This window comes from Aethalodelphis obliquidens, unplaced genomic scaffold (genome assembly GCF_003676395.1).
Source record: "Aethalodelphis obliquidens isolate GAN/ISIS:26980383/991018 unplaced genomic scaffold, ASM367639v1 scaffold51, whole genome shotgun sequence".
In the NCBI taxonomy this organism is placed as follows: domain Eukaryota; kingdom Metazoa; phylum Chordata; class Mammalia; order Artiodactyla; family Delphinidae; genus Aethalodelphis; species Aethalodelphis obliquidens.
In genome coordinates this window covers 10,995,746-11,023,058 of record NW_020837995.1, presented here as the reverse complement: position 1 = coordinate 11,023,058, position 27,313 = coordinate 10,995,746, and the positions used below count along the sequence as shown (strand labels likewise).

General features: G+C 39.1%; 1 protein-coding gene across 9 annotated transcripts in view; it reads left to right on the top strand.

Moving 5' to 3' along the window:
• The first annotated feature begins 3,344 nt into the window (after nt 1-3,344).
• TP53BP1 (tumor protein p53 binding protein 1) overlaps nt 3,345-27,313 on the top strand; it is a 66,584-nt gene continuing 42,615 nt past the window's right edge. For 7 of the 9 annotated variants that reach the window (XR_003428212.1, XM_027084103.1, XM_027084102.1 and 4 more), the window contains exons 1-11: nt 3,345-3,474; nt 4,048-4,232; nt 4,514-4,607; nt 4,835-4,919; nt 12,490-12,620; nt 13,204-13,356; nt 13,709-13,838; nt 15,184-15,350; nt 16,680-16,809; nt 17,605-17,699; nt 20,285-20,490. Coding sequence is in view for 8 of the 9 variants with exons in the window: in XM_027084103.1 (XP_026939904.1) it covers nt 3,468-3,474; nt 4,048-4,232; nt 4,514-4,607; nt 4,835-4,919; nt 12,490-12,620; nt 13,204-13,356; nt 13,709-13,838; nt 15,184-15,350; nt 16,680-16,809; nt 17,605-17,699; nt 20,285-20,490 (1,383 nt within the window). In the remaining variant the exon portion in view is untranslated. Of the gene's footprint in view, nt 3,475-4,047; nt 4,233-4,513; nt 4,608-4,834; nt 4,920-12,489; nt 12,621-13,203; nt 13,357-13,708; nt 13,839-15,183; nt 15,351-16,679; nt 16,810-17,604; nt 17,700-18,604; nt 18,720-20,284; nt 20,491-27,313 lie in introns of those variants that run through there. The other 2 variants (XM_027084097.1, XM_027084104.1) reach the window with 2 other exon arrangements.

The following is a 27,313-nucleotide window of genomic DNA, read 5'->3' as shown; positions in this document are numbered from 1 at the left end:
TAAGCCTTAGTGTCCCCATCTGTAACCCTCAAAGAGATATGAGGCTTTTAGGTGAGAAAATGAATGTAAAACAGAGCAGAATAGGGACTTCCCTGGTGGCGCAGTGCTTGAGAATCCGCCTGCCAATGCAGGGGACATGGGTTCGTGCCCTGGTCCAGGCAGATCCCACATGCCACGGAGCAACGAAGCCCGAGAGCCACAACTACTGAGCCTGCACTCTAGAGCCCGCAAGCTACAACCACTGAAGGCCGCGCGCCTAGAGCCCGTGCTCTGCAACAAGAGTAAGCCACCGCAACGAGAAGCCCGCGCACCACAACGAAGAATAACCCCTGCTTGCCGCAACTAGAGAAGGCCTGCGTGCAGCAACAAAGACCCAACGCAGCCAAAAATAAATAAATAAATAAATAAATAAACAAACCAACAAAAAAACCCAGAGCACAATACCTGCCACATAGTATAAATGTAATACATGTTAATAATGAATTATATCATTGGTATATGACTGGGCGTGATTGTTTAGGTCCAAGTGCAACAGAAGGCAGCCTAGGGGTCAGAATAATTCTATGTTAGATATAAGTCAGTTTGTAATACTTTAATATTGCAGCTTAAAAGGGATATGTGACAGTTTATCATTAAATTTAGTACTTATCCTCAGTAAAGTTCTCTGCCACTGAGCTTCAAAACTATGAGTTCCCAGAGGAAAACCATGAAGCAAATGTAAAGATTGGTGAATAGTGTCTGTGAGGTAGGGTTAAACCATCTGAGGTTCTTTTACTTAGAGAAGTCTGTGAGGAGACCTCAGAAAAAGACTATTAAACTAAGTATGTAGCATTTATGTTCATTGTTTGATTGGTAGAATTATTGGAACAGATGACATGATCCCAGCCTTAGGAGAATTTGTCCAGGTTTTAAACTTTCCGATTAAAGACAATATGAGTGGGACTTCCCTGGTGGTCCAGTGGCTAAGACTCTGCTCCCAATGCAGGGGGTCTGGGTTCGATCCCTTGTTGGAGAACTAGATCCCGCATGCGTGCTGCAACTGAGAAGCCCACGTGCCAAAACTAAGAGCCGGCGCAGTCTAAATCAATAAATGAATATTTAAAAACGAGGATCCTAATGTAATACAAATTTAAAAATGGGATAACGAATAAGATATTTAAAAAAAAGAATTTAGGTTAGATAATTAGAAGAAAATTTTCAGGCAATGAGGTCTGTTAAACTTCAAAGTGAGTTAACATAGTGTCTGATGGAATTTTCTGACGGAATTTTCTCCTCTGGTGGGCTTTAGAGGTAGATTAGATTTCTCGGAGGTGGCCTAGGTAAAGATGCACCTGTAGATAGGCAGATATGCTGATGGTCCTTTGCAGGCTAAGAGTCAATAAAGGACTTTGGCTCACCTGACTCTAATCAGTCACAGCCTCAGTGGGTAACCATCCTGCCTGCATTTTCTGATCTTTTTGGGTAATTTAATGATTAATTTCATTATCATCCTGCTTAACAAGGAATTCACAGTTTTTCTTCACAGTTTTGTTTTGGTTTTTTTAAAGCTCTTGTTCTATTTTGTAATGGGAATGGCTCAGGCTCATTTATTTATTTTTAGTCATGCTTATTGAGGTTTAATTTACCTTTTAGTATATAGTTTTATAAGTTTTGACAAACATACAGTTGTTTGTCAAATGAGCAAGAAAGCCTGCTTATTTATGTCTTGCTTGGTGATGGGAAATGCAGTAGCAGGACAGAGAAGGGAAAAATATAGTGACTTTGGGGAATTTTTATGGTAATCAAGGTCAAGATTTGTCACATCAGGACCTGATTGTTGGTGTCCTCTCACATCGAGCAGATGAATTCACTTTGTCTACCGAGTGTAGTCAATATTGACCTTACCTGTTTTTTTCAGGATTAAATTTATTTGGTCACTGGTATTCTGTAGCATTGGTGGGGGGGGGAAGAGAGGAATCAATTATAAATGATTTCAAGATTAAGAAGTGGGATGTGTCTCTGTGTTCTCCATTCCACTTATTGCTCCACTCATAAAACATTCTGGGGACCCTAATTATATTCTAGTTATAGCAACAATAGATTCTAGATTTTTCAGGAAAGTTTCATTTCAAAGATTCTGTCCTTTTGTTCCCATAAGTAACATATACTGAGATGACATGCTTTGATAGGGAGAACATTCGTTGGTAGGAAGCTCCACTTCAGCTTAGCCTATATCAGGTATTGAATTGGGTATTTACAGAATTGGAGAATCATGGTTGGGCTGTGCTTAAGTCATTCTGAGGCTGGGGTAGAGAGAGAAAATTACTTCCTATTGAATGCCTACTATGTATATGCCTGGCAGTGTGCTAGGTGCTTTCCCTATTGACAGCTGCTCTGGCTAGAATTCCATCCCAGATCCAACCACCACTTAAAAACAAAAATCAACACCCCCTGAAAAAAACCCAGAAACAAAACCATATTCCTCATGGAGCCTCTTTCATTAATACAAGTCACAGCTGCCACACCCTCCATAAGACTCCGGCACCATAATTAGGATAATAGACTCTCAAGGCTTCGAGGGACCTTTGAGGTCATCTAGTTAAAGGGGCGGCAGCTGTTCTCTTCACCACCGAGTCTGACAGTTACTGTGCTCAATTGTCTCAACCGGACGTGCAAAACATGTCTCGGTCTATGGTCTCTGTAGGCTGCAATTCCACAAAAGATAGGTCAAAGATAAGCAAATGTGAAGCTTGAACTACGACGTTTCAGACTGGAAAGGGCAATGGGGAAAAATATGGCTTACCGGGGCCCTCAGACAATGTAAATGGAAAAAAAAATTTTTTTTTTTTTAAAGAACTGGCAGAGACGTAATGTGAAGCCCTTGAATTCGCGTAGAGGCCTACAAAAGGGATCCTGATTGACCCGGTAAACCCCAAAGAGTCCTCTCTCTTCAGTTTCACCAGCTCTGAAATTCTAGCCATCCTGGATCTTCTTTGCCCTTTTATTAGAAAGCCGGGAAACCCTCTCCTTTTCCACGCAAGAGGGTGAGAGAGGGGCCTTATGATGCATGAACGATAGAAAATTGGTCTTTTCTCTTATGTCTGACTAGTGGTACAAACAACCGTCCTGGAGGCAGGGGAATATATTTCACGCCCTCTCAAGGTCCCTTCGGTTCAAGGATACTGTCATTCTCCGGCTGTATTAGAGGGACGGCCTGCAACGTCCAGGCTGCCATGGAAACACGCCGCCGTGTTCCTTTTTCTTACGTGGGGCGGGGCACTCCGCCCAGCCACCAATCATCCACAGGTTTTCTTGAGTGGCGGGCAGCAACAGCGAATGGGCGAGCCGATACCGCGTGACGCGACGGGAAAGGGGGAGTTCGCGGCCCGTGGCGGCGGTGGCTACAGCGTCGACCTGGGGATCGAGCTGGAGGGACCTCGGGAGCGAGCGGAGATCTCTAGCTGGAGCGCGAGGGACCTCCCGCCGGGATGCCTGGTACTGTTTCGAGAAAAGTGGGGGAGTAGTAGGCTCTGAAGGCTTGGGTTTCGGGTCTGAAGGGGATGGCCGACCGGAGGGGGCGGGGTGGCAAGCATGGCGGCGGTGACAGGGAAAGGGTTGGAGGGCCCTGAGGAGGGGGTGGGGTAGCCCTAGCTGGAAAGGCTGGGTGGTCGTGAGGAAGCGTGAAGACCTGTGGGGGTTAAAACGAGCAGAGATTACAAAGAAGCCTTTTGCGGGGTGGTAGAGGCTCCAGAAGGACGTAGGGAGAGTTGTGGGGGATGGAAAAAGGGGCGGGGAGAGAAGAGGTTAGGAAGGAGGGGAAAGGGTGTCTACGGGAAGGTGATGGAAGGGGGAGAGAAGGATAGGCAGGCTGATTGTAAATAACGAGGAAATCGGGCCTTGGAAGGTATGATAGGAAAGTGATTGCAGCGATTATAATGTTCTAATTGGAAGAGTCCTACACTGGTCCCCTTTTCCAGGTCTTGTACTTCTGCCTCGTTTTTTAAGCTCAGACTGCATGAGGAAGGCTAGTAGGTTACACAGAACTGATCTTTTGTTATTCCATTCCAGGGGAGCAGATGGACCCCACTGGAAGTCAGTTGGAGTCAGATTTCTCTCAGCAAGACACTCCTTGCCTGATCATTGAAGATTCTCAGCCTGAAAGCCAGGTTCTAGACGATGATTCTGGTTCTCGCTTCAGTATGCTATCTCGACACCTTCCTAATCTACAGACGCACAAAGAGAACCCTGTGTTGGTGAGTGATAGGTTGCTTGGAAATGATTGAGTAGATTTTTTTTTTTCCCCTAATCTAGACCAAGCTGCAAAGTAAGTACTTAGGAGATCACTATCTTTTGGATAAAGTTGGCTGGAAAATAAAATCATTTTCACAAAAATATGTATCATTTTGGATTACTTCATATATAGTATATTATGAAATGTATATTTCATATTATGTACATATGTATGTATACATTATGAATGTATATTTTGTATGTATATTTTCTGGGATGTATATTATATATGTATATTTTCTAGGATGTTGTGTCCAATAGTGAACAAACAGCTGGAGAAGAACAAGGAGACAGTAATAGTGGCTTCAATGAACAACTGAAAGAAAACAAAGCTGCAGGTGAGGTCCATTTTGCAAGGGTGCTCTTGTTGGAGCTGGGTGGATATAAACATTATGTGGTTGTGGTGAATGTATGTAAGGAAGTCTGGCATAGTATCTGGTGCACAATACTCAAAAGGTTGGTTTTCTAATGTAGCTGATTAGATTGGTATTGTCTGCATTCTTGAATTTGTATTACAGTTTGGTGGTAAATGCCTTTTCTGCTAATATCCACTTATTTTTTTCAGAGTCTGTGGATTCTTCTCATTTGGACACATGTGGTTCCATCAGTCAGGTCATTGAACAGTTACCTCAGCCAAATAGGACAAGCAGGTATACTAGTGTTTGAAGGAATTTATTTAAATGTATTAGTGGATCAGTTTTTTTTATCTGTACCTGTTGTCTCATTCCAAGGATAAAAGGATTAATCTTATTTTTGTGAATTAGGGAGTGGGATTTGAGAATTGTATTAACTAGCATTCTGTTGGTACTGATAGCTGGAATCTCTTTTGTGAGGTGGTAACATTTTTTTGCACCTACATTATTCAGATTGTGATCTACCTTGTGCATTTGAAACAAGCATTCCTTATTCTTAGCTTGGATATGACTTATTACTAGAAAAAATAATCAAAAAATATTTAGGTATATTATCAAAACAGTTAAGCATGGTTTCTACCTACCAACCAAAGAACCTCGCCAGTTTTAGACCCAGAATGTTTAATTCATACCCTAAACTGTATTCAGTTTTTACTTTGTCTCCTGTATATCTTTACATTGTCCATTTATTGAGTTTATCCTCTATGTTGGGCACTACATGGGATGTTTGATATATACTGCCATTTAATTTCATCCTTAAAGCAGTTGTACGATGAACACATTATGTTACTTCCCTTACTTAGGTGGGGAAGTGTTAGGCAAAGAAGTTAAAAACCTTGCTCTAGAATGCATTGCTAGTAAGTGACAGAGCTGGGCTTTGAGTCCTTCTGACTCAGGTGCCTCTCTTTCTTTTTTACTATTCAATACCCAAATTCTCATAAGATCAAAGGAGAACGTAGGAGTCTTGGGGTGGTGGAATAGAAAAGGGAGGTAGTCAGAGAGGTGGATGTTAGTATGAGGTGAAAGACTAGGGTTTTATCTCAAAAATAAGTGCTTTTTTGTGTGTGTATGTTTGTGTTCTATTTAATACTCTGTGTTTGCACTTAAATTTTTTCTCTCAAATCATCAGTTGGATGCTTTAGAACAATCCCCAAATTGGTGGACTTATTTTGGCCCTCAGGTGGGTTCTGGTTGGCCCACACATAGTTGTAAAATATATTTGAATTAGTTGATAGAATTTAAAAATAGGGAAATTTCACATAGAACTTAGATTTCCAGCTTCTGGGATTACTAGGCCGGAAGTAATGCAACTGTTGTATTATTGGCAGCAGTTGGCGGGAGCTGTGAGCAGCCAGCCTCTGCTTAGATAGGGCATGAGTGCTATGGTCTGTCATAGTGCCTGTAACTCACTGTTGTATTTGGACACTGAGGCCAGGTATTCTTTTTTCATTTATCCTAGGGCTTGTGCTTTTGTTCTTAAACCCAGCCACTTAACTCATTTATGTTACCTTTCTTTGCTTTTTGTAGGCATTTAAGTTTTTGTGATACGTCTTTAGGAACATGTGCCAGGCTTATCTGTGTTTTTGTGGCTCGGCATCTGAGTTTGAACCAGTGGGGACAGAATGCGTGTGTACCCCTTGTTATAAATTAATGGTACTGTTTGAGAAGTCTCATGCTACTTCTTTTCCCTTTTTGCATCAAGGTGTTGCTCTTTCCTTAAAAAAAATACTTGAATGCTTACATTTAGTAAACGTGCAGGCACTGTGGTAGGTGTTTTAAAGCATGTTTGCCATTACGGAGCTTACAATTTAATAGGGGAAGCAGATGTTAAATAATTACATAAATAGCTATTCAGTGAGAACTGTGATCATTGTAAAGAGGAAAAAAATAATATATAACCTAACATGGGGGATAAGGGAAAACCTCTTTGAGAAGGATGATCTAAACTATAAATACAAATTTGTTAGGCATAGTTGAAGGGCTGGGGAGAAGTGTGGCATGTGGGAGGAGGAGCTTTCCAAACACAGGGAGCAGCATGTGTAAAGGCCACGAAAACCGCAGAGAATGTGGGGTTGATTCCAAAAGGGGTTGACTTCAAAGCACATGTATACTGATCTCTTTATGTTGTCTTTATTTATTAATGCAGATATTTTGAAAAAGGCTGTTTGTGAACTTTTATATATCATAAAATTCCAAAAGATCTTCCTCTCTTATCTAATGTCCTGTTGTGATGTAAGCCTGTGGTCCTAAACATGAAGTGTCCTAAAATATGATGCTGAGGATATTTTTATTTCCCTGTTAAACATTTAAGAAAATTGAGGTGATTGTAGATTCACATGCATTTGTAAAAAATAATAGAGAGAGATTCTTTGTGTACTTTTCCCAGTTTCCCCCAATGGTACCACTTTGCAAAACTATAGTATACTTTCACAACCAGAATATTAACATTGATAAAATCCAATGAACTTATTCACATTTCCCTAGTTTTACTTGTACTCGTGTGTGTATTAATTTTTATACAGCTTAATCACCTGTGTAGGTTTATCCACCACTGAGGTCAAAATGCCGAACAGGAGCTCCAGTGTTGCCCTTTTATGAACACACCCACCTCCCTCTCCTGCACATGAACCTCTGGCAACCGCTAATTAAGACCATCCTCTGGGGAATTCCCTGGTGGTCCAGTGGGTAGGACTCTGTGCTTTCACTGCTGAGGGTGTGGGTTCGATCCCTGGGTGGGGAACTAAGATCCAGGAAGCCGTGCAGTGGGACCAAAAAAAAAAGATCATTCTCCACTGGTAAAGTTTTGTCATTCAAAATGTTATATAAATAGGATCATACAGTATATAATCTTTGGGGATTGGCTTTTTTCAATTAGCATAAGTCCCAGGAGATCCATCTGAGTTGTTGGATGTATCAGTGGTTTGTTCCTTCTTATTGCTGAGTAGTGTTCCATGGTATGGATGTACCACAATTTGTTGAACCATTTGCCTGTTGAAGGAAATCTGGGTTGATTCTAGATTTTGGCTAATGTAAATAAAGCTGCTATGAACATTTGCATACAGGTTTTTGTAAGTCTTCGTATCTCTAGGATAAATGGCCAGGTGGGCAATTGCTGGGTCATATGGTAGTTGCCTGTTCAGTTTTTTTAAGAAACTGCTGAACTGTTTTCTAGAGTGGCTGTATCGTTTTACAGTCCCACTAGCAGTGTATGAGACATCCAATTTCTCTCCATTCTCACCAGCATTTGGTGTTGTCACTATTTTTTATTTTAGCCATTCTGATAAGTGTGTGATGATATCTCACTGAGGTTTTAATTTGCATTTCCCTAATGGCTAATGATGTTGAACATCTTTTCATGTGCTTCTCTGCCATCTGTACATCCTCTTCAAGGAAATGTCTGTTTATGTCTTTTGCCTATTTTCTAACTGGATTTTTTTTATTGTGTTTTGAGACTTCTTTATATATTCTATATATTAGTCCTTTGTAGCATATGTGGTTTGCAGATATTTTTCTCCTACTCTGTAGCTTGTCTTTTCATCCTGTTAAGAGGCTTTTTCCATAGAGCATGTTTTTAATTTTGATGAGGTCTGTTAATTTTTTTTTTTTTTTTTTGCGGTACACGGGCTTCTCACTGTTGTGGCCTCTCCCGTTGCAAAGCACAGGCTCCGGATGCACAGGCTCCACGGCCATGGCTCACGGGCCCAGCCGCTCCGCGGCATGTGGGATCTTCCCAGACCGGGGCATGAACCCATGTCCCCTGCATCGGCAGGCGGACTCTCAACCACTGCGCCACCAGGGAAGCCCTGTTAAATATTTTTAAGAGTGATATAAATACATAATTTATTTTAAAAAGAACTTATGAAAAGCAAATAGTCCATTCCCACCATTGGTCCCCTTTCACAGAGGTAATGCTTTTTAAGTGTTTGTGCTTTTATTTCTTTGGGAGGTTATCTTCCTAGCTCTTAATACTGTTGTAAAACTAAGTAACACTGTTGTATTACCATTTCTTGTTTTATCAAATTAAGACACTTGAGTTCCATAATGAAAGATGAGGTTTTAACTCACAACAACATTCTCCTAATTTTTGATGATAATTGTTTTATTTCTTTCATTGGCTACTTCTGTATTTTTAAATAATATATTTAAACCTTTGTTTTCTTTTTCCATCAGTTTTGGATAGTGGAGAAAAGTTTAATATCAGTACTACTTTTTGTTTATAATTGGATTAATTTCAAGCCTCTTCTGATTCACCTGATCATTCTAATTAAATATTTATTGAGTATTTCCTATATGCAAAGCACTGTTGAGTTTTGGGGATGCAAAGTGATCAGAAGAGATAAGAAACCCTAGACCTTAATGGAGCTTACATTCTGGTATGGGATGTAGCAATACATGATAGATAAGTAAAAATATATAGTATCTTAGACTCTGATAGGGCTGAAGAGAAAAATAAAGCAGAGAAGGGGATGGGAAACATCAAAGGAATTGCAAGTTTAGGTAGGGTGACTTAGGGGATGCTTTAGTGATGTGACATTTGACTAAAAATCTTAAGTAAGTGATCTCTACTATTATTTGGGATAAATGTAATCCATGCATAGAGAACAGCAAATGCAAAAGCCCTGAGAGAAGCATGTGCCTGGAATACTTGAGAAATGACAAGGAGGTTAGTGTGGCTGGCGTGGAGTGCTTGAGAGGAGTGGGAGAAGAGGTCAGGGAAGTAAAGAGGGAACCAGAATATATAAAGCTTTATGGATCATTGTGAGGAATTTGGCTGTTACTCTTAGGAAAGTATTTAACGGTTTTGAGCAGAGGAATGACATGATCTGACTTAGATTTAAACAGGATCACTCTGGCCGCTGGATCAAGAATAGACTGAAGAGTATACAATTTTTATTTGTCCATTATACCTCGATAAAGCTGGGAAAAATAAAAATTAAAAAAAAAAGCTCTTCAGATTAAATTTAAAAAAGAATAGTCTGAAGGGAGAGCAAGGGTAGAGTCAGGAAGACCTACTAGGAGACTACTGAAATAATTTAGGCAAAATGTGACAGTGGCTAGACCAGAGTAGAAGTGGATGAGGAGTGGTGAGATTCTGGGTTTTTGAAAATATGATTCAAAGATAGATTGGATGTGAAGTATGCAAGAGATGAAGGAGGTAACAGTGATTCCATGTTTTTCATTTGGGAACTAGAAGAATGGAGTTTCTGTTAATTGAGATGAGAAGACTGCAGGGGAAGTTCAGTTATAGACCTGTTACAGTTGAGCTGCCTTTTCAATTGCCAGTTGGAGGCAGTTGACAATGTGAATGTCTGGAGAAGGTCTAAGCTGGAGATTTAAAATTCCAGAGTCATAAGCATATGGATGATGTTCAAAGCCATGAGTCTGGATAAGATCACTAAGGGGGTGAGTTGTAGGTGAAGAAGAGGTCCAAGGACTCACTGTGCCTACGAGCGTTAGGAACTTGAAGAAAACCACCAAAAGAGACTGAGGAAGATCCAAGGTGTGTGGTTTGTGCTGTCTTTCATTTGCTCTTCTACTTTTTGTCATACACACTCTTGACTTTCTTTCCCTATGTTTCCTGAGGTCAGGCATCTGGTCCTCCCAGTTGTGTAGGTAACATTCTATTTTATTTTTGTGGAAGTCTTTATTCAGTCCTTTTTTCTCTTCCTTGGATCATGGTCCCCAACTTTGCAAATTTATGTTTTCTTCTCTTTTATGCTTATTAAACTTATGCTTAATGGTCTTTATATGAAATGTTACAGGAGGCAAAAATGTCATCTATAATTCTGCCACCCAGAGGCTAATTGCTGTAAACATTTTGGCTTATTTTCCCTGTTGTTTTTTGTTGTTGTTGTGCATTTGATATACATAGTTGACACATGGGAAGTAAAAGTTCGTGTGTTTCTTGACCTTTTTGCTTAACAACATGAGCAGTTAATTTCCCCTGCAATTAAAACTCTAAATAACATTTGCCCCTAGTTTTTTATTTTAAAAGTTTAAACCCACAGTAGAGATGAAAAGGTACTATGCATTTTTCAAAAGATACTATGCATTTTTCTGTGTGTGTGTGTAAAATATACTGTTTTGAAACAAAGTTGCAGAAATCATAGTTCCCCTCAAATACTTTAGCATTCATCCCCTAAGAAAAATATTATCCTATATTATCATAATACCCTTATCACACCTAAGAAAATATCGATTCTGTAAAACCTAGTAATAAGTGCATATTCAGATTTTCCAGGTTGTCTCAAAGATGGCTTTATTTTATATATATATATATATATATTTTATCCAGTATCCAATCCAGATTATGGTTTACATGTTGTATTTGGTTGTTTTGAACATTTTTAATGGCTGCATAAATTTCATTTTATGGATTATGAAATTAGTTAATCATTTACCTACTGTTGGGCTTACAGTAGGTTGTTAGTCACAGTGAACTTCGAAAGTAAGTTTGTATCAGGATCTTTTCATATTTCAAATTATTTTTTACAGTTGAAATTACTAGGTATGAACATTTTTTAGAGCTCTTGATACATATTTCCCAGTTGTTCTGCAGAAAGGTTCTATTAGTTTATACTCTCATAAACAGTATGTGATAATGCTAATCTCACCTCAGGTTTGGGCAGCACTGAATAGTAGTACAGTATTTACAGTTTTTCTTTTCTAATTTGATTGGCAACAAATGGTTTCTCTGATATCTTACCTTTTTTTTTTTTTTCGCGGTACGCGGGCCTCTCACTGTTGTGGCCTCTCCCGTTGCGGAGCACAGGCTCCAGACGCGCAGGCTCAGCGGCTATGGCTCACGGGCCCAGCCGCTCTGCGGCATGTGGGATCTTCCCAGACTGGGGCCCCAACCCGTGTCCCCTGCATCAGCAGGCGGACTCTCAACCACTGCACCACCAGGGAAGCCCTGATTTCTTACATGTTTAAAGATACTTGTATTTCTTTTTTTTGTGAGCTGTCTTTTCTGTTGTTTGTCCATTCATATCTTGAGCTTCTTACGAGTTCCTTGTATATTATGGAGACTATTTTGTTATATTGTTGCAGATATTTTTTCCTAATTGTTATGTGTGTTTTACTTTTGTTTATCGTTTTTTGACCTGTGATGTCTTCTTTTCAATACACAGATGTCTTACCTGAATTTTTTTCAGCCACTGTGGTTCTATGTTATGTATTCTAAGAATTTTTACTAAAATTCTTTTGTGAACTGTGTTCTATTAAATAGATGTTTTTTTTTTTTTTTGGCACTACGCGGGCCTCTCACGGTTATGGCCTCTCCTGTTGCGGAGCACAGGCTCTGGACACGTGGCCATGTCTCAACGGGCCTAGCCGCTCCGCAGCATGTGGGATCCTCCCGGACTGGGGCACGAACCCGTGTCCCCTGCATCGGCAGGCGGACTCTCAACCACTGCGCCACCAGGGAAGCCCAATAGATGTATTTTTGAGCCCCTTCTCTGCACATCTAATGCACATCTTCTCTTGTCACTTGTCAGTAATTCTCTTGAGTGCAAGATTTTTCTATCCCTGCTCAGATTTTTTCAGAGAAAGATAAAAATCAAGTATGTTTGTTTCTTCCTCTGTCTCTTATTTGTATTACTTAATTCTGTACTACAGTGTTTTGAGTTGTTAACCTTTTAGGTGCCTTTTGTAGAAAGAAGCAATAATGGGGTGAGGTTTTTTACTTTTTCAAATTTGCTTAAAACGTGGTTGGTGTGTGGGGAGTCACAATAAAATTTAAAGAGTTCTTTGAGCAAAATATCCCGGCCTATCTGTGAACACATGATTGTGTCTTTTTGCTGTATAGTGTTTTGGGAATGTCAGTGGAATCTGCTCCTCCTGTGGGTGAAGAGAAGGAAGAAGAGGTGGAAGAGAAGGAGAAAAAGGAAAAAGAAGGAGATATTTCAGACGATACCACACACTCCCTTGGTGCTGAAGGTAGCTTTATGCCTTTTTCAGGATAGTAGATTGGTCTAACCCCTTTAACATGAGCATGCAGATGTCTAAATTTCTCCCTTTTATCAGGTTATAGATTTCTTATCATTAAATTGAGAATAGTCGTTAGGAAATTTGCTGGTAGCCTAAGATAATCCACCTAATTTGGTGTTCAGGAATTTTTAGCTCATTTTTTAGCCCCCTTTCTGCATACTGACTCCTACTTCTTTTGTATTCATTTGTTTTTCAAATATTTTGGGGATGCATGCCTTGTGGGGTGGAATTACAATATGAAGTACAGTGCTCTCTGCGTGTGTGCGCGCGGCTTATGTATTTCTTTAGAAAGTAGAAATAGTCTACCTTTATTAGGTGCTTGTAAGGTTTTATGGTACACAGTTTTTGCTTCATTATGCATTTTCCCCCTTTGCTTTTAGTGCTTCTATTCTTAATTTTATTTTGAAAAAATTTGGGGTGCAGGGCTTTGATGTGAAAGACTTAATATGACCTTCTTTTGCTAAAGGGCAGCACCTTGCATAGTACATAATGTTGTGGGATGATACCTGATTTCTTGGGGTTTTCTTCCTAGATCCTGCCTCATCACAGCTGGGCTTTGGGGTTCTAGAACTTTCCCAGAGCCAGGATGTTGAGGAACAAACTCTGCCACGTGAAGCAGACAATCTACAGTCAGTAACCACCAACTCTGCTTATACTAGGCTATCTGATGTGGATGCTAATATTGGTACGTAACATGTTTTCTGGCATTTAGAGTTTGTTTATAAGTATTTTCCTCCCATGCTAGAGCTAGTTGTTTTTTCCTTGATATATCTTATAGCTATCTAAGTTAATATAATCAAAGTTAGTATAGTAAGGTTGTAGAGTTGTCTGGCGAGTACTTGTCAGTTGATGGCTTGCATACTAAGGTTTTTTGTAAGTGGGTAATTGGTTATTTTCCTTTCTGGAATGATGCCTGTATATATTTTCAGTTTGTATTTCTTTCTTTAATATCTTTGCCTTTTAAAAAGCATTTGGGACTACTTTTAGTACTTTGAAAAATTAAATATTTCCTTCCTGTCTTCTTCTAAAACTTTAAGCAATTAAGCATGAAGAACAGTCTAATGAAGGTATCCCCATGGCAGCACAGCCCAGTAAGGATATCCCTGTGGCACCACAGCCCAGTAAGGATGTATCTGTGGTAGAAGAGCAAAACTCACCACCTGCAAGGTAAACCAAGTTCTTTCTAGAAAGTATTTTTGGGTTTCTGCTATCAGGTTACACTCATTTCACTTGGCCAGGTGGAAACTTTTTTAGAAATTCTTGATTTTTTTTTCCCCCCTTGCCTGGGCATATTTATGGTCCAGTAGAAACATTTATTGTTTATGAATTCTCATTGTGTCATCTTATCTTTAGGCATATTACAAGTCCAATTTATTGCTGCTTTAACTGTAAGGATGATCCCTTAATCTTTGGTTGTTACTCCTCCTCTCTGTTCTTTGTCTGCAGAGGCACTATCTCTCTGTGGTCTGTCTTTCTAAATTCTCTAGTGTTGTAAGAGTCAAAAGAATATTATATTTGAAAGTCTACTGTTTTTATACTTGAGGAGCACCCAGATTGCTTTGGGTCCTCAGGTATCCTGCGTCTGGTAGCTTATGGCATAGATAAATAGGGAGGTATTCTTTTCCCATGTCTTTCAGGCTCTTAACTTGGTGGGAATTGGGCAGTATACCTCTGTTCTGCCTATGGTGATTGTTGTATCCAAAACAGCATTGTCTCTGGTCAATACCTCAAGTTTAGATATGGCAGAGGACAAGTGGGATGCTTCCATTTTGGAGAAGGGAATGAGTAAACATTTAGTATTCTTTTGTTTCTTCCTTCAGTAGAAACAGTGGGGAATGGGGTACTGAACAAAGTTGAATATCAAGAGAGGTTGTCTTTCTAATGCAAAACACTCAGTTTAACATTCCGCTTTTCCTTAGGAAATTACTCTCTAGGTAGTTTTGCTATCCTGTTTACTCTGGGGAATGGTAGAGTAGGTGAACCGCCTAAGTCTCTGGAACGGAGCCAGCAGTGAGTGTCTTACATGTGTAAGTAGTATTTGTGTGAAGGAGTCTTGGTTTGGGGCTTGGGTTGAGTAGATCAGATCAAAAAGGTCAGCAGAAGATAAAGTGTGTGGCTGGTGCAGAGGAAGATTTACATCCAAGCTCTTTCTGTGGGAGGTCATTGTTCTGGCATTGTTGCCGTCTGGATCACACTGCTTCATGCACCTCTAGATAACAATGTATGAAACAAAAATCCCTAACTCACTTATCAGAAATCTTGGACAGCATGCAGCACTGCAGTGAGCAGAGTGGAAAAGAGGTATTGCTTTGTGAGAGACTGAGACACACTTTGAAATGGGCTGAGGGCTTTGCATCATTATAAAGTGTAGCTTATTTCACTTTTAATAAATAGTTTCTGGAAGTTTTGAAATTAAAAAAGGAAAACACACAAAACAGGAAATGCTTCTTTCTTCAAAGATGAAAGCCTTTGAACATGGTAACTTTTTTTCCTGGTGATATGAATTTCCTAGGTCAGAGGACATGCCTGCTAGTCCCAAAGGCTCTCTTGCTGCTGTGGAAACAAAAGAACAAATATCTGTTCAGGAACTTCTGGAAGGTGGGATGCAGATTCAGAAGTCACCAGAGCCTGAGGTTTTGTCAACTCAGGAAGACTTGTTTGACCAGAGCAATAAAACAGGTACAAAGAGTAATTCGTTGCCGTAGCTCTTCTTTTCTGAAGATCTAAACTTTTATTTCTGTTCTGAAACTACTGTTTTAAGTCAGAAGGCACTTTATAGGTGTGCAGACTTGTTTGTGGTATGGAAGGAAAGTACGTTTCTAGCTGATTGATGAGAAGGGCTTTTTGGAAATAATTGCTATTTAGCGTGTGGTAACATAATTTTCTTTCTCTTTTGGAAATGGAGATACTGAAGAATACTAGCTAATAATATGGCAGATTTAATGTTATGGAAAGAGTAGCTATTTCTGTTATCAAAAGTCTTCAAATCTTAAATATGATAATTAAGTGAAGAATTTCATGTTCACCTGGGTAACAGTCACTTATTCATCTGTTTATTAGTTCCTCTGCCACAAATAGGAAGTTATGGTCCAGCAGAAAGAATGTAATACCTTTAGAAGACTAGAATGGTATTTGTTTCACCTTTCATTAACCCCCACCAGTGCCCCATGCTGCAACCTCACAGAGCCAGAAAGCTTCAGTAACAATCAGCAAAATATGATGTATTGGTTGTAAGTAGGGAGGAAGAGAAGGTTATACTCCTGTACTATGCTGTGAATGTGTGCAGGACATACAGAGCATCACCAAGAAACCTTTTCTGGTCTCTCATTAAAGCTACAAGGTTGTATTTAAGAAATTTCTTTATTCTTGCAATTAATACAGCTGATACTTCATTTGTTGCTAAGGAGAAGGGACCAACAGGAGCCTCTTCATAGTATAAATCAGTAATGACTGCTCATATATCCTTTTACTTGTGCTTTAGTATTTTTTCTGTCTTTTGAGGAGCCCAGGTTCTAATCATGAAAATTGTTGCGTTCATATCATCAGGTGTCATGCACATCGTTTTGACTTCTCCCATCTGCATCATGGCATGAGCTTTACTTCACCTTAGGTAGACCTTGGAATAAAGGGCTCGCTTGCTGTCTTATAATAGAAACTTGACCAGAAAGAAGAGCAGCCAAGGAGAGGTTTAAGCGTCCTGGCTTTTCTTCTCCAAGCTTTAATCATGACAGAAAGGACTAAGGAGTTCTTTTTGTCAATTCTTTATTAAAGAAACCCATAATTCATTAGGGAGAGGATGTTTAATGGTCACTCAAGATTTGTGTTAGTGTGGCATTCCACTAATTGTACAGCAGTTAGAAAACAGTTTCTGCCCTCTTGGAACATGGGTGGATATATGAATATTATGCTTTTTGTACTACTGAGTGTGTTTTGTTTTTTGTTTTTTTGACAATTCAGTAATGTCAATATGAGAAGTAAATGCAACTAGAATTTTTTTTTTTTTCTCAGTAGCTTCTGATGGTTGCTGTACTCCTTCAAGGGAAGAAGGTGGGTGTTCTCTGGCTTCCACACCTGCCACCACTTTGCACCTCCTGCAGCTCTCTGGTCAGAGGTCTCTTGTTCAGGAGAGTCTTTCCACGTAAGTAAGCCTAAAATAACCCTTTCAAGGAAACATGTGCCTGATGGTTTTAGGCTAAGGTTGAAAGAGCTAAAGTTGGTAGTCCAGAAGTCTTTTTGAAACTGAAAAGTAAACTCTAGGCTTAAGAATTTTGGGGAATAAGAACTTAGTGGAATTATCGAAGGCAGGTAGATCTGCTTTCCCATTTGGAGATTTTAAAATTGTAGCCCAAAAGTTTCACCAGGAAAGAAACTGCCCAGTTATTTAGAGACTGTTACATGTCCAAAACAAGCTGCCTGCTGCTCCATTTGGCTAGCAGTTCTTCCCAGTTAATGGCATAGGGGTGCAGAAGAGGTTATGCTAGAGTTGACAGTAGTTGGATTTCTTTATCTGTATTAGGGCAAAGAGGTTGCTTTTTCTTTTTTTAATAAGAATATACATGATCTTTCTCATAATAGGCAAAAAATGGAGTAAATATTTGTCTCAAATCTGCAGATGAATTAATTTTTTTAGCACTATCTCATCCTGCTTTTCAGTCATGATGTCTTTGTGTCTGGTCATTTACTTTCTCTTGTAATCATATGACTTTTCCCTTAATCTTTTTTTTTTTTTAATTCTAATTTTGGATATGTGTGGTGTGAGAAATAGTTATTGAAGTATTGTTCATGGCTCTTCTACCAAGGTCGGTTAGCTGTTTGAGAGAAGCACTAATAAGTACTTGAATGAGTTACAGATATTTTTGCTGTTAAAAAGTAGAAAGCAAGTGCGAAGCTGTAGCTGTGGTAAAATAACCTGTGGCTCTCTCTTTGTATAAAGGAATTCCTCAGACCTTGTTGCTCCTTCCCCTGACGCCTTCCGATCTACCCCCTTTATCGTTCCTAGCAGTCCCACAGAGCAAGAAGGGAGAAAAGGTGAGCTCTCTTGATCTATCTGTTGATCTCAGGTTAGAAGAGGGGCAGCACTTCTTCTGCCTTGTGAAGTGTACTGTTCCTTTACATGTTAGAACACTGTGACCTCAACTATTCGCTAGGACTCATGTCTAAGCTTCAGGGGAGTGGCCTAGTGTTAAATGCTTTCCTCAGTTCTTTGCTCTTCTAGCACTGATTCTTCTGAGAGTTCTCTATTGACAGTTTAATTTTTGAAAAGACCCTTAAGGGAAAATTGTTCAAGTTGAACTCAAATGAATTATCAATAGTATAATGAAGACCTTTATTGCTATTGGCCTAATAGTGTCCAGCAACATGATAGCATGTTACTGGTCAGAGGGAACCAAAAATTGTTTCTTTTGCTCTTTATAGGTTATTTCTGCTATTATCAAAGCAGTTTTAGCCAAAGAGTCATTAGGAGCAGGTGGTAGAAATTTTGGCTTAATTCCCTTCCTCCTTTGAGGACCTAGTGATTTTATATTACTTTATACACAAGAAAGTTTTTCTTTTTACTTAATTTATGTCATTATCTAAACCTCTATTGCTCTCTTCTAGTCTCCTATCCAGTCATTCAAGATATTTCTAAATTTTTCCTACTTCTACAAAGCCTTTTCCAATAAATTCCATGATTTTTTTCCTTTTCATTCTTTCATATATCAGTAATGGTACAATAGCTAATATTTATTGAACACTTATTTTATGCCAGGCACTGTTCTTTTTGCTTCTCTTTCGTTCTGGGTTCTTCTGTTTGTTTCTTTTTTTGTTTGTTTTTTAAATCCTCACAACATTCCTAAGAAGTAGGTGTTACTTTTATCCCCATTTTACAGATGAGAAAATGGAGGCACAGAGAGATTTCACAACTAAGTCCACAGAGGCAGGATTTGAACTTGGGCAGCTGCCTCCAGAGCCTGTGCTCATGGGTTTTCATTTACCCATGACAAAATTTAATCTTAGACTTTCTTCTGTCACAGAGTTTGTGTCTGGCTATTTTCTCTTGAAATCAATGTAGGTATCCAAATGGACTAATATCATTCTAAGCATAACATGATTAGTGATATCTTCAGTGAAAAATAAAAGTGAATCCATTCTACAAAAAAGGCTGTTAATGCAAGTTAAGTTTGGCTTATCCTTAGAACCATTTTTTCTATCTGTAGTGTGAACACTGAAGATATATAAAAGTAATTATATTAAAAATGCTCTCTCCCTGACTGTAAACATAATTAGTACTTACTGTGGAAAGTTTGGAAAGCATATGGGAAAGTAATGAGAAGAAAATAAAAATCACCTGTGATACCACAGTCCAGATATAATTAGTATTTGGATATGTGTTTCCTTTCAGAGTGTTTTCTATGTATAAATATAAAGAAGTATGTTTACACAAGTGGGATCATGTTATGTATATGATTCAGTGTTCTTTTTTTTATGTAACATTGTATTTTCCTTTGTTAATTTTAGATTTAATGCATTTGCTTAATATGTGCATAACTATGCAACTGTGTATGGTTTTTTGTATTTTGCTGTTGTTGTCTAAGAATATTAACCTAAAGACTTTTTATATGTAGTGCTTAGAACAGTCCTTAATAAGTGCTTTGTCACGGCAATAAAGATAAAAAGGTGTAATGAAAATACTTAACACAGCTGTGGTAGGGAAATAAAGGCCTACAGCATCAGTTCCCGAACATAGCATTAGAGTGGAGTGTGCGTTTGAGGCCAAGCTAAGCAGCAAGGGTAGGTATTGAGGTGGAGGTGGGGCGGGTACCTGGTAGCATGAATGTGGATTATAGGGAAAAACTAAATGGCATAGGTACTTTGTGAGAGTGGTCTAATGGAAGCCTGTTTGGGGTCAAGCTGTAAGATAGGGGAAAAAGGGTTGATGAATCAAATACCTAGCAAGCTAGGCTGGCTCTGAGGAAGATCCTGTTAGCCTACAGGTGGGTAGGATACTATACGAAAAGCAGTGTTTTGTGTTTTGTTTGTGTTTATGTTTCCCTCCTGAGCAATTTGTCTCAGGATTAGTGTCCTGTACTCTGTTCTTTGATAAATCATTGCTGCTTGTCACTGATAGATTTTTTTTTTCCTTCTTCTCTATTTGTCCTGGCATCCACCTCTCTGCACTTAGCAGTTAATGCAAATAAAATGAGTTCATAAATATGTAGATATTTACTTAGAGTGATGAACAAGTTCACTGCCTTTCAAGGCCTGTGGTTAAATTAGGTGCCATTAATCTGGGCGTTCCTATGCAAATGTGAAAACTGAGCTATAATCAGGAAAGGGTCTGAGAGGAACCTAGTTAATTTACTATCATATGGATGGATGGGTATCCCTAGATGAACCCTATTTTAATCTATATCTGAGTATTTTAGGAGTGTGGACTTCCCTCCCCCAGGGGAATAAAGTGTTGCTAGATTTCCAGGACTCAATCTTCTATTAACCTATCAGCTTTTCTGAAAATTGTCACTGTTTTTTTTAGGGATGAAAATATCTGAATATAATTGTTATTAGTGGTATTGGAACATGAATAGTATTGATGAGTGCTTATTTCTCAATTTGTGTTTCCTATTTTAAACTAGATGAGCCAATGGATATGTCAGTGTTATCTGAAGGGGGAGAGTCTTTTCAGAAGAAACTCAAAGGTGATGAACCGGTAGGGATAGAAAACCCTCCTCTCCCACCTGAGCCCACTATATCACCACAAGCCTCAACACCGGTATCTCAGAGCACACCAGTCTTCACTCCTGGGTCACTTCCTGTTCCATCCCAGCCTGAGTTTTCTCATGTGAGTATCATAGAAAAAGTTTTTTCCTTCTAACATGTTTTTTTTTTTAAACAACTGTATTGAGGTATAATTTAGAAACCATAAAACTCACCCATTTTAAGTGTATAGTTTAGTGATATTTTAGTAAATTTACAGAATTGTGCAGCTGTTATCAGAATCTAGTTTTAGAACATTTCCAGGGTCATCTAACATCTTGATGTACTTTTTATGTTTGAATTTTGTACTATGTCTTTTTTTTTTTTAACATCTTTATTGGAGTATAATTTGTACTGTGTCTTTAACTTCTTAAAAATGTTGCTTTGAAATTGAAAGGGGGCATTAGTCATTATTCTGCCTTAACACATGAACTTCTCACTAAATCAACCCTAGGCTCTCCACCAGTTGTCAATATCTCCTTTCAAGATGTTCAGGGGCCTCAAACTTTTTCATTTTGGAGAAACCACTTTTGGAGCCTCCTGAGTTCTAATCTGTGCTATTACCTTCTATTCCTGGTATATAACTGTCACCTCCCTTTCATTGTCTTTGGAGATTGTCCTTACCTGTCTTTGTGTTGGATTCCTCTTGGGCTCCGTGTCTTCTTGCTTGGTTTACTCCCTCATTTTGATGGAGGACATTCTTTAGTAGCATACTTTCTACCCTCATACATGATTCATAGTTTGTAGGAGTATAGAATTTTAGGTTGGAAATAATTTTCCTTTAAACTTTTGAGAGCATCGCTCTACCGTCTTCAGACTTCCAGTGTTGCTGTTGAGAAGTGTGGCCAGTTTGATTTTGATCTTTAATATGTGAGCTGTTTTTTTTCCTTACTGGAATCTTGTAGATTTTTCTTTTTATCCCCAGTGTTCTGAAACTTCCAGACCCTTGGCATAGGTCTGTTTCCTTCATTGTGTTGGTAAGCCCTCTCAATCTAGAAACTCAAGCCCTTCAGTTCAGGGATATTTAATTATTTAATTTCTTCCCCTTTGTTCTTTTTTTTTCTTAATGGAGTACCTATTGTTCGGATATTCATATTCCTAGAATAGTTTTGTAATTTTATTATTTTGTGTCCTACTTTCCATCTCTCTCTCCTTTTGTTTAACTTTCTGGATGATTTCCTCAACTACTTTTTTTTAAAACTTAAAAAAACCCTCACTTTATTGAGATATAATTCACGCATCGTGTTGTTCACCCTTTTAAAGTGTATAATCTAGTGGCTTTTAGTATATTCACAAAGTTGTATAGTTATTCACCAGAGTCTAATTTTTTTTTTTTTTTTGCGGTATGCGGGCCTCTCACTGTTGTGGCCTCTCCGGTTGCGGAGCACAGGCTCCGGACGCGCAGGCTCAGCGGCCATGGCTCACGGGCCCAGCCGGTCCGTGGCATGTGGGATCTTCCCGGACCAGGGCACAAACCCGTGTCCCCTGCATCGGCAGGCGGAATCTCAACCACTGCGCCACCAGGGAAGCCCCAGAGTCTAATTTTAGAACATTTTCATCACGCTCCCCCTCCACCCCCAACAAAAGACCCCATGCTTATTAACAGTCACTCCCATTTCCCCCACCCCCAGCCCTAGTCAATCACTAGTCTACTTTGTGTCTCTATGGATTTGCCTGTTCTGGGCATTTCACATAAGTGGAATTATACAATATGTTGTCTTTGGTGACTGTTTTCTTTACTGTAATGTTTTCACAGTTCATCCACGTTCTGACATGTATCAGAACTTCATTCCTTTTTATTCTGAATAATACTGTGTATGTACATACCGCGTTTTATTCATCCATTTATCAGTTGATGGACATTTGGGTTGTTTCCCCTTCTTGGCTATTATAAATAATGCTGTGTACATTTGTGCGCAAGCTTTTGCGCGGATGTGTATTTCTATTTTTCTTGTGTATAATTAGGAGTGCAACTGCCAGGTTCAACCATTTTTTAACTTTCTCTGAGACATTAATTTCTACTCTTGGATTTTTCATTTCTATACTCTTTTTTTTCCTTGAATGTTCTCCCTTTTTAAAAAAAAATAGCATTTTGTCATTTCATGGGTATACTATCTTATCTCCTTAATGATATTAGTAATAGTTTCTGAGACGTTTTCTCCCTGCAATAGTCACTATTTCTTCAAATAGATTTTAGTTAGTTTTGTTAGTTTTGATGTTTGACTTTTAAAGAGGCTTTCCTCAAGAGTCTGATAATAATCCTTGATTTTCTGACTGCTTTAAGAGTGAAATACCAGAAAACTGATTAGAAGTTCTGAATTGGTGGTTAGTGCTTCATGTGTCTGGAATTTACTGTAGTGTGACATGCAGGGCCATTTTTGGGGTCCCCTAATGTCAGTATCTTGATTTATCTTGTCTTGTTCACGTTCCCTCCTGTCTGCCATTGCTTTAGAAGTCTGTGATGGAAGAGGACTGGGGGTGTTGAGAGGCAGGTGCAGGTTCCATTGAATATGTAAATTTTCATTTAATCTCCCTGTTTTCAGTCTGGTACTTTCTGATAACTGTGCCTCTTTTCCTCCAGTTCAGGGATGCTCTGTTTTACCCTCTCCAGGGCAGAGGAGGGTCAGGAAGAGCGAATCTGGGGATTAAACTGCTTCTTAAATAGATTTCCAGCCAGTGTTCCTCCTGTTTTTAGCACTACCCTCATCACCACTTCCAGAGTTACCTGGGCTACTGCCAAGTTCTGAATCTTTTTTGGGACATGGTAGTTCTGAGGTATAATTTGGGTTACTTCTTAGCTTTCTCCACTGCTGTCTTAGGAATTCAGTTTTCACTAGTCTGCTAGATGGATGACCACTCTTGCAAAATTTTATTGTGGTTATCTGTTCTTTGTTCTCTTTTTCTTTCTTTTTTTTTAAAAATAAATTTGTTTATTTATTTATTTATGGCTGCATTGGGTCTTAGTTGCTGCGTGCGGGCTTTCTCTAGTTGCGGTGAGCAGGGGCTACTCTTTGCGGTGCGCGAGCTTCTCATTGCGGTGGATTCTCTTGTTGCAGAGCACAGGCTCTAGGCTCACGGGCTTCAGTAGTTGTGGCTCACGGGCTCTAGAGCACAGGCTCAGTAGTTGTGGTGTATGGGCTTAGTTGTTGCGCGGCATGTGGGATCTTCCTGGACCAGGGCTCGAACCCATGTCCCCTGCATTGGCAGGCAGATTCTTAACCACTGCGCCACCAGGGAAATCCCTGTTTTCTTTTTCTTGAAAATGCATTTTAAAAAAAAATCCCTTTACCATTGCTTAGTGAGATTTTGGAAGAGAGTTAAAGAAAATGTGTGTATTAAATCCACTGTTTTTATTTGGAAGTTCCATACTTTTTTCTTTATGTATCAAACTCCTTACATGTTAGTCTTTTTTTTTCTTTTTTTTTCTTGCGGTATGCGGGCCTCTCACTGTTGTGGCCTTTCCTGTTGTGGAGCACAGGCTCTGGACGCGCAGGCTCAGTGTCCATGGCTAACGGGCCCAGCCGCTCTGCGGCACGTGGGATCTTCCTGGACCGGGGCACGAACCCATGTCCCCTGTATCGGCAGGCGGACTCTCAACCACTGCGCCACCAGGGAAGCCCACATGTTAGTCTTAATGACTCACCTTTGCACATCTGTTATTTCTTCTGTAGATTGGTTATGGAAGTCCAAGTGAACCTAATTTTGATGTTGTAATATCTATTTATTAATTTTTGTTTGCGTTGGGTCTTTGTTGCTGCACGTGGCCTTTCTCTGGTTGCGGCGAGTGGGAGTGGTGGCTTCTCTTGTTGCGCAGCATGGGCTCTAGGCGCGTGGGCTCAGTAGTTGTGGCTCGAGGGCTCTAGAGCACAGGCTCAGTAGTTGTGGCACATGGGTTTAGTTGCTCCGCGGCATGTGAGATTTTCCTGGACCAGGGCTTGAACACGTGTCCTCTGCATTGGCAGGTGGATTCTTAACCACTGTGCCACCAGGGAAGCCCCATGTATTTCTTTCTTTTTTTCCTAATATATTTGTTAATTTCATAGCCTCTTCGACCCTTCACCAGGATGTGAGGGCTGAGGAGAGGATTAGTAGAAAATAGTTTGATATTTAACACTTTCTCATTCTTGATATACATATTAATTTGGGGATGACAAGTCAGAGTATAGATGATTGTTTGTATGGCTCCTAAACTCTGTGTGTGTGAGACCAGTTTTTGACTGGTTGGATACTATGGATTTATGTCTGTTGAATCTAGACTGGTTGACTCATTGAACGAAGTCCTGACAGTTCTTCATCAGTCTTTATCCAGAGCCCTGAGGTGGTTTTTTCACTTAACTTCGTTATTCTGACTAGGCCTTCAGGGAGCCTCAGCGCTGTGGATTATTAGGGGCCAGACACTCGGAGGCTAGATCCAGGCAGTCTTAAGAAGTACAGCTTATTGATAGGCTGGTTAGCCCCTGAAGTTTTACTTTGCTGACTGAAATTATACATATATTGAAAAAATTCTGTAAAAGGTATCACGTATTTACTTTGATAACACTTAAAACATATTCAGAATGTGGACAACTGCTTAATGAATATGAGGTTTCCTTTCCTTTTTTTTTTTTTAATTTATTTAATTTATGGTTTTTTTGGCTGCACTGGGTCTTCGTTGCTGCGCACAGGCTTTCTCTAGTTGTGGCAAGCGGGGGCTACACTTTGTTGTGGTATGTGGGCTTCTCATTGCAGTGGCTTCTCTTGTTGCAGAGCATGGGCTCTAGGCACACGGGCTTCAGTAATTGTGGCACGCGGACTCAGTAGTTGTGGCTCACGGGTTCTAGAGTGCAGGCTCAGTAGTTGTGGCACACGGACTTAGCTGCTCCGCGGCATGTGGGATCTTCCCCGGCCAGGGCTCGAACCCGTGTCCCCTGCATTGGCAGGCGGATTCTTAACTACTGTGCCACCAGGGAAGTCCCTGAGGTTTCCTTTTGAAGTGATGAAAATGTTTTCATTTTCATTTCAGTAGATAGAGGTGGTGGTTGCACATTGTAAATATTCACTTTAAAGTGGTTATTTTATGAGTTTGACTTTTAAAAAGGTATTTATAATTTTATTAGCAATGTCTTAACTATAAGCCTTTGTAAAATGATTTATTTTTTACAAGAAAAGTAAATACATTTTTCTTGTAGAGTGTGTATAATATACAGATACGTGAAAATAAGATCATCAATTTTCCTGTCTCAAGTAACTGCTCATAACTTTTTTGTTTTGTTTTTCATAACTTTTTGATAATATATATTTATTAACTTAAAAAAATGAAAATTATATAAAAATGTATAGACCACAATAAAATATATATTCATATACTTTTTTAACTAAAAACTTTTCTATTTAATGCATAGCCTGAATGTTTTTCTATATTTTAAAATACTCATCTACAATTTTGTGTAATTACAAAGTATTCCATCATGTAGGTGTATCATAATTTTTAAATGAATCTCCTATCAGTGGATATTTAAGATATTTTATATTATTTCCTTTTCCAAATAATAATTTTAGTACTGAACAGCAAGCACTGTAGCTAAATCCCAGTGTATTTTCATCAAATAATTTCCTGGAACTGGAATTATTGGACTAAAGGGTATATAAAATTTCAAGGCTGTTGTCGTGTATTGCCAAATTGCCATTAGAAGTGTTGAACCAATTTAAAACCAATTTATTCAGTCATGCCTCAGAGTATATGAGCAGATTGAAATTTAAGACTATTTTTATAATCTAAAAGTGTAAACAGTAACACCAGACATTGAAATACCAGAAGTTATAGAATATACAGAATGTTTGGCAACCTATTTTGATTCCTCATTCCCTTAAAAATAGGAAATGAATGCCTTACCAGCTATGTCTAGAGCGTTACAGCATTTATGTTAGGCAAAATAACAAATTAAATTCTTACATAAAAACATATTTTAACTTTGGGTTATTTTCTTTTTTTTAAGGTATTATTTACATAAAATAAGAACGCCATTTTAAATGTATAGTTTGATCAGTTTTGGTAGTTGTATACAAATGTATAACCACCATCACCATCAAAGTACAGAACAGTTTCCTCACCCTAAAAAGTTTCTTCATAATCCTTTGCCCCCATCCACTCTTCTACCCTAGGCAAGCATTCATCTGCCTTCTGTCACTATAGTTTTATTTTTTCAAGAATTTCATATAGGTTTTCCCTGGTGGCACAGTGGATAAGAATCTGCCTGCCAATGCAGGGACACAGGTTCGATCCCTGGTCCAGGAAGATCCCACATGCTGCAGAGCAACTAAGCCCGTGTGCCACAGCTACTGAGCCTGCGCTTTAGAGCCCGCAAGCCACAACTACTGAAGCCCGCGTGCCTAGAGCCCGTGCTCCGCAACAAGAGAAGCCACTGAAATGAGAAGCCCGCGCACCACAATGAAGAGTAGCCCCCACTCACTGCAACTAGAGAAAGCCTGTGTGTAGCAACGAAGACTCAACACAGCCAAAAATTTTTTAAAAAATTTCATATGATTGGAATCAAAAGTGTATGGTGTTTTGTGTTTGAGTTCTTTAGCCTAGCATATTTTTGAGATTCGTTCATATTCTGGCAAGTTTTAATATTTTAATCCTTTTTATTGTTGAGTAGTATTCTGTAATATAGATATCCACAATTTATTTATTCACCAATTGATGAACATTTGGGTTGCTTCTAGTTTTGGGCTATTATGAATAATACTGTTGTGAACATTTGCATACTACATCTTTGTGTGGACATATGATTTTATTTCTCTTGGGTTAATTACCTACAAGTACAATTTCTGAGTCATATGGTAATATTAATGTATGTTTAACTTTAGAAGATAGTACCAAACTGTTTTCCAAAGTGGCTCTAGCTTTTGCATTGCCACCAGCAGTG